Genomic DNA, 11,020 nt, shown 5'->3' with positions numbered 1-11,020 from the left:
CCAGAGTGAAAACATATTTTGACTAATTGAACCAGAAGGACATTTGACTGAGAACAAAACCTCTGAATCTGTTTATAAGCATTGTCGGGCTCTAAGTATGCTCTACGTGATTCCGATTCCTGCGGATCAAGCTTATAAATTGAGACCACTGTAATAAACTTTCACTTCAAATAAACTTTAAAACACAGTTCCAACTTTTCTTCTACAAGAATGATTGTTCCCCATAAAATTAAGACCAAATACACTGGTTGACGTTGATCTTATCCAAAACAGAAGGGGAACAACCCTTCAGCGACACAAACATTTAATCTATTAGTTATCCTCCTTTAATAAATACATATCTCCAGAAAGACAGCCCAGCTTCCTGTTAACCTTGGCTAGACAACCACATCACAGTGGAGATATGCATGAGACTATGGGGAGTGAAGGACAGGGATGACAGACAAAGGCCTTGGCCCAGACTCTACTAAGGGTACTCTAATTGCCTTGCCTTGACCCCCATACCCATAGTCTAGTGTGCTATGACAAAAGCACAAACCCACATGTTCACGTGCGTGAGTGCATGTGTCATGCTGGTGTTTTTCGGTGAATCTTTGGACACACTACACACTCAACTAATATAACCGGTGTTGTTTCTTGATTGTGGCAAGTGTATGCATTGAATGATGAGGAGACTAAAAGATGGTAGATAGAGTTTCCCTGTCTATCTATCTTAGTCCCAGTCATGCAGATCCAGATTGATGAGTTTATCGTATCTGGACTAGCTCAAGGATAGAGTTTATCTTAAACGTTTTAAATTATTTATTAGAGCAGAAAAATTGGGACCAGCCTCAGAGTTTATTTTAAGCGAGAGTTTATCTTAATGCAGTTTATTTTAACCAGACTGCAGTGTAAACTCTTTGTCTGACCCTTCAAAAGGTTGTGAACTTATCAACCTATCAATATGTGAAATAAAGAAGGTTTTGTTTTGTTTTTCAATGTATTCAGAAATAATTTTTTTTTTCTGGGTACAGCAACCCTGTGGGAATTTCTTAAGCGTAATGCAGTGTACTATAACTAAAACAGAGGACCAATCATCATTAAGTACAATAGTTGGAGGGAAAATGAAATTAGTTATAATGTTCAATACCTGTTTATGTACAGTTTTTACAATGAAAAGTTCAAAAGAAAACGGCACGTTAGGAGACGTTAGTAAAATTCTTTTCTCCGGGAATAAAGATGGACAAATAAAATATGACTATTTAAAAGATTGACAAACTGATCCAGAAATTGATTTTAAAAATGCTTAGACTTAACATAACATAACATATGGTATAGGGCAAAATAGGATCAAATCCTTTGAATGCCCTTAATATTAATAGTCATGCCATAAATCGATTGATTAAAGATTACAATAATGATACACGTGGTAAAGATAGTATTTCAACTTAAATGTACTCATGTATATGTGGTGTACAAACATATATCTTTAACCGTGACATGCAATCGAAGCACACACACACACACCCATACACACCCATATAGAAGATAACCATAATAATATAATAATGCATAATATATACATATAAGATTGAAAGCCATGTCAACAGCAGTGCAAACAAGTATTATTCGTCATATATAAATCTTCCATCTGTCTACTGACACCTTGAAATAATCCATAGATTTTGCATTCTATGTTTCGAATTTCAAACTGTTCCATTTCTGGACAATAAGAATACCGAACCAGTTTTGTCTTATGTTTGTTAAACTTGTCCCCTCTAGTAAAAGTAATATTAAAATATGAAAAAAAAATCAGAAAAGTCTATCCTATCCAGACCATGTATCAATCTATAAACCTGAATTAAATCCCCACTAATTCTTCTATATTTCAAACTGGGTAAGTCAAGAAATTCTAACCTTTCCTTATAAGATATATACTGTATTGTATAAAACTTTTTGGTAGCTCTCCTCTGTACACTTTCAATTCTAATAGATTGTCTTTTATATAATGGGCTCCAGATGCAATTTCCATATTCTAGAATTGGTCGAACGAGCGATTTATACAAATATAAAAATGTGGTTTTATCAAGACTTATAAAGGTTCTATATAATATTCCCATCATTCTGTTTGCATGGCTTACACAATTATCAATATGAACATCAAAATTCAAAAGTGAATCAAAAGTAACTCCCACACCCTTTTCATAAGACTTAAGACTGTCCAATGAGAAATCAAACTCTGCATTCCATTAACAAGCAATTGGATACATTAGAGTAATGTTGATTTATTATAGTGCACCTTGGATACAGCGACTTTGGATCCAATGAAAACTTTAAAATTCAAGATTTCCCCTCTATTTGACACTGCTAAAGCCACCACATTCCACGAAGTTCATAACCACAAGCTTTGGCTACAACAAGTAAATCGAAAATGCAAAGAGTGGAGACAAAACAAATTAAAAATATCTTGCATCCCGTTTTGAACTCACTGAGCTTTATTACACTGGCATTGTCTGGCAGACCTCTTTTAAACTATAATACACAAATAATCAAAGCATTGGGTTTGGGATGTGAGCATTGCCTGTGTGTGGGTTTATGGCAAACGGTGGATGACAGAGTGACTGTCAGCAACAATTTGGGTAGCGCAATGACTTTGTTTGTTATTGAGGGTTTTACGGCGCTTGCAACACATTAAGGTCATATCAGCGCCAGTAAAAAGGAAGAAAATGGGATAGTAAAAAGTTCTAGAATTACAATTAAAGCCCCAAGAAAAGGTAAGACAAAGGGGAATTTGATCAAATAGGAAACAGAAGTGGAATCCAAGAGCACACTATCAAAGTACTTAGCTTGTGATCACCGAAAAGTCTCATCCAGACACAAGCACAGGCCCCAACTAAGAGAGGTACACTCAAGTGCTTACAAATCATATATAACATGTAAAACAAAACAATACAGTGCATAACAGAGAGATGATTTACGAGGAAAAAAATATCATCTCCCAAAACTCTAACTAAACATTTGACTGTTTCCCTCTCAGCCATGGTATCCGGCCAGTGTGGACAAAACCAAGTAATCTCATTCCAAGACAAAGACAGAAAGCACGTTGGAAAACAGATAGAGGGGGATAGAAGACACAGTAAGTGCCTCCCTGCCCACTATGGGAGGTAAGGTGTGGCTGTGTGAGCATGCCAGTTTGGGTGCAATAGTTATCACTGTTGAAGAAGATGAGTGGTGGGGTGTGAAGAAAAATGGGAATCCTGGGATTGGGAAGATTACATTTCTTAAATGCTGCGAGACGGGAATGGCAGAAGGACTAAGGAGTGGAAATGAAATAAACCTATTAATCTTAACCTTTTGCCCAGCCAATAATTGGTTGAAATCAATCCAAGGTTACATCCCTTGTATATTAATGTCAAATTGACCACTCAGATTCAATGTAACATGAATCATAACAAACATTTACTGCCAGCCCCATTGACTTCGTTGTAACCAAAGTGCACAATATTTGATTGTTAAATCTCAAGTAAGACAAAGCACCCTGAAGTGTCTGCTAACTGAACACAGATATAAATTACTAATTACCACCCAAAGATCAAATATGAGTACAGCTCACTAATATAGTGAATGCTGAAGTGCTATCCTGGTGATACAATATGATCCATTAAGTCCCTCCTGGTGTATCATGTGGAACAAGAAAATGCAGCTTATTATTATTAAATTGTTTTGTTTTTGTTGTTTGTTTTTAAGGGTTTTACTATATCAGCGCCAGTAAAAAGGAAGAAAATGGGGTAGTATAAGGTTCTAGAATTATGATTAAAGTACCCAAGATAAAGTAAGACAAAGGGGAATTGGTTCAAATACGGAACAGATGTAGATTCCAAGAGCAGACAACCATCAGTGTACTTAGTTTGAAATCACCTAAAAGTCTCATCCTGACATAAGCACAGGTCCCTGCTAAGAGGAAGACACTCAAATGTTTATAAATCATATATATACAATATAAAATGTATATATATATATATATATATATATATATATATATATATATATATATATATATATATATATATGTGTGTGTGTGTGTGTGTAAAAAATTACAGTGCATAACATAGAGATGATTTACAAGCAAAAATACCATCTCCCAAAACTCTAACTATACATTTGACTGTTTCCCTCCCAGCAAGAGTATCCAGGACAAAACCAAGAAATCTCATTCCAAGTCAAAGACAGAAAGCATGCTGGAAAACAGATATAGGGGGATAGAAGACACAGTAAGTGCCTCCCTGCCCACTATGGGAAGTCAGGAACAATTATACTGTTAAAACAATACTTGAATATCAAGTGTTTTCACAGCGGTGCCATTTGCAATGTAAGCATGGTATCTATTGAGAGCAAATGTCAAGACTGAATTCTTTATTTTCTCTCCAAAAAAATGATGTAGTCATCCATTAGGCAACAAAGCTGTTTTGTGTGAATATCAACATTCTATGCAACAACATTTTACATGATGTATTCTAAACATTTATAAGAATTTAAAGCTGTATGCATTCCAGTGGCAAATTCTGGGACGAAGACAGTATAAAGGCATCAATATCACAGAAATTTATGTAATTTTTAATAACACGTGGCAAAGCTTGTGAGTGAAAATGTTGTCTTGCAGCTGGCATTGAAATGATTGAAAGACGGCAGAGATGAGTTAAAGAATGGACAGTGTTCGGCATCTTTCGACACCAATGTGAAAGTTGTGGATTAAATAATGCTATCCAAGCCAGGTCAGTAGAATGTTGCCATTTCCAACCGCAAACTGTGGCATATACCAGAAGCTTTGTCATTAATGCTTCCTTCTTGTTTTTCACATCCCAATGAGAATCAGAATAATAACTGAAACAGCTAAGAATATTATCCAACCCTTCTTTTCCATATCGTTTAATGAGTTTGATTGTAAAATATGCAGACTGTTCCAAAAACTCATCACTGCTAATCCCCGAATACAAGGGTTGATTACGATGGAGCTGCCACAGGAATAGAGAGTGGAGGTCCAATGATGTGGAGAAATGTGTCAGGGTGTGAATAAAACGGAGCATAAACTGATCATCATTAAGTTTCAATGCTGATCTGACAATATAAACCATGGCAAATGAACAGGCAGGCTCAGCTCCCGCTTCAAGGAGTATTTCAAGGATATTCCAACATGCGCTCTGACGAGGTTCCTTTTGATTATCAAAGGCCATTACCTGTGAATAATAGAAATATTATATGCCTTAAAATATAACTATATAAAAGTCAAAATCAATACTAAAATAGAAATCCCTGAGTGTGTGTACATAACTGCAGTTGATGATAGATGCCTGTATGATACCAGTCTTCCCTGAGAATAGAGCCTCAATAAAAATTTCACCAAGAGGGTGAATAAAGTGAATTTTATTTATCTTTTTGTATAATTCAAACCATTCTCCATCACAACTTGAAATTTGAATCCACATAATCTTGTTGTCTGCTGCAACATACTGCAGTTAGTTTATTGCTGTTCTGCCCCCTTTTCTCCTTTTTCATAATTTTTGAACAATTAGTGAATTACTCAGGACCATTAACAAAATTAAATAAACATATTGGCATTGTTTTTTCAGTGTTGTCAAAAATATCAACAGCTCTAGGAAATGATAAAACTATTTTCATGAAGAGTAAAATAGTCAAGAAGTTGAATTATTTTTTTTCATAGAATTCACCAATTCTACAAATTCATAGTAGTAACTGCTTAAACTTCTACTCATTTGGAAACAAACAGTGGAATTCGGATACAATGGGAAAAGTGGAACTAGCAAGAAATCCCTGTTGTAGCCAAGTCCCAATATATCAATGCATTGCATACAGTATTGAAGGGGGGGGGGGGGGGGGGCAATACAGAGCGAAAGGAATAATGTAAGGTACACATTTTGAGTAATCTCCCTTAGAAAATAAATCAGACATTGTGACAGTGACTGCCATCCTTTTAACCCCCCCTCCCCCTACCACTTACTTCAGAACAAAAGGCAAGATGGAACGATATCATGGTTAAATTCCATCACCCCTCTTATCTCTACTTTCCACCCAACCAAGCCCCAGCACTGACAGCTACTACCACTACTAACTGCACTTCAAAACTTAAGTATGTACCGGCCCAATGGTAAGAAAAGACAGCCTTAGGCTTCACATAGAGATAGCTCATTGCCCATCACTTCTCATTAGACATAGTTACCTAATAAGTCATGAATCACATAACCTTTACTATTTTTTTTACTCTTCGCCTAACACATTAGGTCAAAGAATACAAACCTGTTGATTGGTCAGTCACGTACCTCTTACTAGCCTTTTGTTGCATCATTGCAGTATACACACATAAAAACATAGGTCTCAACTCCAAATTTGGAAAAAAGGAGGTACTTTACATGCAGCACTGACTTAACAGTTGTTATAATTAATCTCACCCAAAAGCTTCAACAAACGTGAACCCTATATGTTCAGACTGTTTGCATAAAGTTTGAAAAAAATATAAAATAAACAGACACCAAATCATTACTAGACACTAGAGGTTGAGAAGGGAAGGTAGGGGTAAGTGGGGGAGGGGATGGGGAGAAAGGGGAGGGGGAGGTAGGGAGACGGCAGAGAAAATGAAGATAGAGGATTTCCACTATATAGTGGGAAATTGAGACCTATGTATAAAGTACATAGAAAAACATCAAGAGGACACCCAGTAACTACTCTTCACCGACTCCCACCCCTTTCCATTCCAGTTTGTGTATGTTATGTGTGCCATTTGTGCTTTCCTCTTTTCTTCTTGAGTAGTTTCTTTTTCTCAACTGGGTACTAAATTTGCAACTCACATCCCCATAGTTCCAAGAAATATTACCCAGTTATAGCAATGAATGATTTATATAGGACATAAAATGGGGATTTGAACATTTCCCGTTCCACTAGAGGCCATTGTATACCAACTGTGCTGTATTCACGTATGCTTACATTCTTGGCATAAAAGACTGAAATACTGAGATAATTTGATCCACAGGAAGCTGGGAGTGTTTGGTGATTAAATAAAATAATAATTAAAAAAAAAGACACAGAGAGAGAGAGAGAGAGAGAGAGAGAGAGAGAGAGAGAGAGAGACAGACAGACAGAGAGAGAGAGAGAGAGAGAGAGAGAGAGAGAGAGACACAGAGAGAGAGAGAGAAATTTATTCACTTACAACTGCAAGATCCAAAGGGCTGTAATTGTTTATATTTTGATGATCAAGGTTACAACCAGGGGAAGACAGTAGCGTTTTTACCATTGATCCACGACTCAGCTTTACAGCTAAGAATAATGCTGAATCATTCCGACGATTTAGGCACATATTGACATCAACCTTAATGACAGATTATACAAAGAAAAACCTAGGAGATGACTTTTTGGTTAAGAAAATGAACTGTATTCAAATGTAATTAACTGATAGTTTTGGGACTTATATCTGAAATAACTTATAGAGATAAGCAATAGAATTAACAGCATTTTCAAATCAGACGTGTAAAATTTATTTACTTCTGGTGAAAAATCTTAATACAAGCAATCTACATTCACTTATCTTCTCCTTTATCCGCTTCATCCGATCATTATCCTGCTTTAACATTATTTTAGTGTTTGATCCATGTTTTTATAACTCTAATGCAGTTGTCTCACATTTTTGTTCCTTTAAGTATTAAGATATCAGTGATAGATGTTAATATCTTAATTTTGTATATCACAGAGCAATGGTAAATCATATCATGATAGATTCACATGTCAACGAGTAGACATTGGTATACAGACTGAAAAGCCTTTACTCAAGCTTATTACCTGAGTGCCTGTGCCAAGGGTAAGAGCTCAGGTACTATGTTAAGGTCTAATTATACTTCTACACCAAAGATGCCATACGAATAATAGAACAATGATATATCTGCAATGCCAAATTGCTCATGTCAATAATTGTGATCAATACAATCAAAATATAGCAAAATATATATGCACTATACCATACCTGAGTGAGTAGGAACTGCTTTCAAAATTTTAAGTATACATTTCAGCAGTAAGAAATATTTAGATAAAGATAATACAATCATCTGATTATTTTGAACCTCTGTGTTCCATGGTATGATATACCTTTTTCAAAAGTGTTTCAAGTACATCAGGCTGATTGTCAATTATGGCTGATTCTATCTGAGATGAGAGCTCCTCTGCCATTTTACTTGTCATGTCTGTCTAAAGAAACAGAAATCAAAACATTAAAAAAAGTAATAAAAATAAAATGTCTGAGAGTGCATCAAATAGAAGAGGGGGCGTTGTGCACTTTGGCCAAACTTCAATAGAAAGGGGGGGGGGGGGGGGTGCACAACTTGACCAAAGAAAGGGAGAGAGGGGAGGGGGGGGGAGGGATGCAATTTGACTATAAAAGGTGGGTGGGATGTGCAAATTTTGGGCATTTTCTAATCTGGTGATGATTCTGACAGTGACATATTCACAAGGGTCACCAGATTTAGATATGTATCCAGAATCGGGTAAAAACGATAGATCTAGCTATACTATTTTCTGTTTTCAAACCATTCATAAAAAGCATCCTTAGGCTTAGGGCAACTTAAAATTTAAGGAGAAGTAAAGGGATGAGAATAGAGGTAGTGGCACTTTCTCGCTAATCCCCCCGCTACTCTCACCCACAGTTTAGTCTGTGCTCTCACCCAATCATCATCATCACTCAATCGACTGCTTTTAGTGATACTGGACGTAAGGAGAGGAACATATTCAACAAACTCAACGAACACCTTGCAATCAGAGAACAGACACCCCCCCCCCCCCCTATTTTTTTTTTCCATCGACTCTAGTAAAATACCTCTTATCGTACCAACTAATCTCAGAGCCAACCTCAGATTCATTTCACCACTAGTATAGGCAAACTCACTTTTCAAATGTTCCTATTTTCTACTAAGACATACAGTTGAACTTCAAAGAACCAAACGATTGCTGTAGGCATTCAAATGACATGAAAAGGACGATAGAAGAATGGAGACTACCTCAGGCCTCATCCCACCATGTGTTAGGGGTGAGGAAGGGTTAGTGTCATCCAATATTAGACTAGTGCATGCAGAGCTTTGTCCTAGGTTGGGAGAGAAATGAACTGATGATGAGGGAAGGTGGGGAGGAGGGGGGAGGAAGACCCACAAACAACCGAGGTGTTGGCGTAGGGGAAACCATGATACGAGATCGAAGAGAAAAAGCCGCCGGCACTTGGATGGTGGAAATGGTCTGTTTTTGTTTTTTTGGAAAGGGGGGAGGGGGGGGGGGTTGATAATCAGAATGGGATGTACACATACACATTTATAGTATAGGTGGAGGAGAAAGAGAAAGAAGAAAATACCAACAAATTGAAACGACGAAGAGAAAGACTGAGATAAAGAGAGACGGGGGGGAGAGAGAGAGAGAGATATGAAATATTGAGTGGACAAAAGGAAGAAGGAAAAACAAACAATATAAAATGATGAAGAGAGAGAGAGAGAGAGAGAGAGAGAGAGAGAGAGAGAGAGAGAGAGAGAGAGAGAGAGAGAGGGAGAGAGAGAGGGGGGGGGGGGAAATATACACAAGTTAAAATACCTAATGTACGGAGAAATTGAGACAGCTAAGTCAACACAAAATAATAATATGCCCATAAAAGGAAATGTCCAACTCTTAGAAATTGGGCGAGTCTATTTCTCTTAGCTGTGAAAGGGTGGTATATGATATTATTTTATTATTAGACAATAGACAGAATTCCTATTTTCTGTAAATTATTTTACTGTTATTTAGCAATATGAATAGTGGAAGACAAACATATATTTATCTATTGTGTATTCAAAATTTAAAAAATGTTTTTACTTAATTACAACATCCAGGCTTTAATATTCTATCGCCCCCTTGCATTGACCCTTTCCTTACCAGCCATTTAAAAAAAAAAATTTACTTTATTGAGAAAGACATCATTTTTGTTTTTTGTTTGTTTGTTTTTTCTTTTTTTTTTTTTTTTTTTGTTGTTTTTATTTTTTCAGAAGCTTTTTATCATGTTATTAAAAAACTTCGATTGTAATTTTCTAAAATTATTTATTTATTTGAGATCAGTATTTGTGTGCCATGTTTCTTTTTACTTGTGATTTTTAAAATTATTGTTATCATTCTTTAATTTATTATCATTGTATAAACGTACATAGGTAATCACTAAGCAGCGTGCTAAACTACAATCTAAAACTATTTAAACCTCATGGACGTATGCAGCAACATTTTCATTAATTTACCATCACCGCCAACGGAGAGGTGCATAAAAACGCCACCAAATTTTAAATGCATATGTATATTCACCCTCCTTATGTCCAGTACCACTAAAAGCAGTCACGTCACATGAGATGTGATGATAATCATTTGACATTTGAGAATATTGAGAATGAGAAAGGGGGGAAGGGTATACAGGGGTGAGAATAGCTAGAAGATGCCACTACCTCTATTCTCACCCAGGATGAGATGTCGAATGTTTTTCTACTCTCCCAGGATGAGAATATAGAAGAGGCAGAGGCAGCCAAAGTAAAAAGGGCTCACATTAAAATATTTCAAGATGTAATGAGTTCCATTTGCATTTTTCATTAATCTTGGTCACAATTAACACCTTACGTGTCCTCACTCTTCTTGTCCTAAGTCGGGTTTGCCATTTTCATCTTAACTCCAATCTCTTGTCATTCTACACTTACAATCCTATTACAACTCAGTTCAGTCAGTAATAGTAATAGAGTAGTCAGCTCGTTATCACTTAAGTTAAGTTAAGTTTTCTACCGTTGAAATGGCTCACTCATTCAGTTTCATTTCATAAATTAATCTTTTAGTTAATGTATCCATATTCTAATTTTCTCTTTGTCAAAATACAGAAACTCAAAGACAAAATCCAGATTGGATAAAGTAAAGTGTAAGTTTAAGTGTAAGTGCTAAGAGCCTCTAACTCTAAGTTGAGCATCCCAAGCGGAAGTAAAGGTAAATAATGTCA

The 11,020-nt window shown here is 36.2% G+C and overlaps 1 protein-coding gene across 4 annotated transcripts; it reads right to left on the bottom strand.

The window, feature by feature from the left end:
• Positions 1 to 4,064: 4,064 nt before the first annotated feature.
• On the bottom strand, positions 4,065 to 10,985 carry LOC144966511 (uncharacterized). 4 transcript variants are annotated; one of them, XM_078903129.1, is made up of 4 exons: positions 10,582 to 10,985; positions 8,128 to 8,222; positions 7,199 to 7,357; positions 4,065 to 5,213 (listed from the first exon to the last, which is right to left on the bottom strand). In XM_078903129.1, exons 2-4 carry the CDS (start codon positions 8,218 to 8,220, stop codon positions 4,512 to 4,514), a joined length of 954 nt encoding a protein of 317 aa, XP_078759255.1. In that variant the 5' UTR covers positions 8,221 to 8,222; positions 10,582 to 10,985; the 3' UTR covers positions 4,065 to 4,511. The 4 variants fall into 4 exon arrangements, with proteins under 4 accessions (XP_078759255.1, XP_078759258.1, XP_078759257.1 ...); XM_078903132.1 differs by having other exon boundaries at positions 8,128 to 8,226; positions 10,654 to 10,985; XM_078903131.1 differs by having other exon boundaries at positions 10,654 to 10,985.
• Between the last annotated feature and the right edge of the window lie 35 nt (positions 10,986 to 11,020).

The sequence above is a fragment of the Berghia stephanieae genome, chromosome 2 (assembly GCF_034508935.2).
Source record: "Berghia stephanieae isolate SIO BIC M18660-M18661 chromosome 2, UCSD_Bste_1.3, whole genome shotgun sequence".
NCBI classification, from domain to species: Eukaryota; Metazoa; Mollusca; class Gastropoda; order Nudibranchia; family Aeolidiidae; genus Berghia; species Berghia stephanieae.
This window is presented reverse-complemented; position numbering and strand designations above follow the sequence as displayed.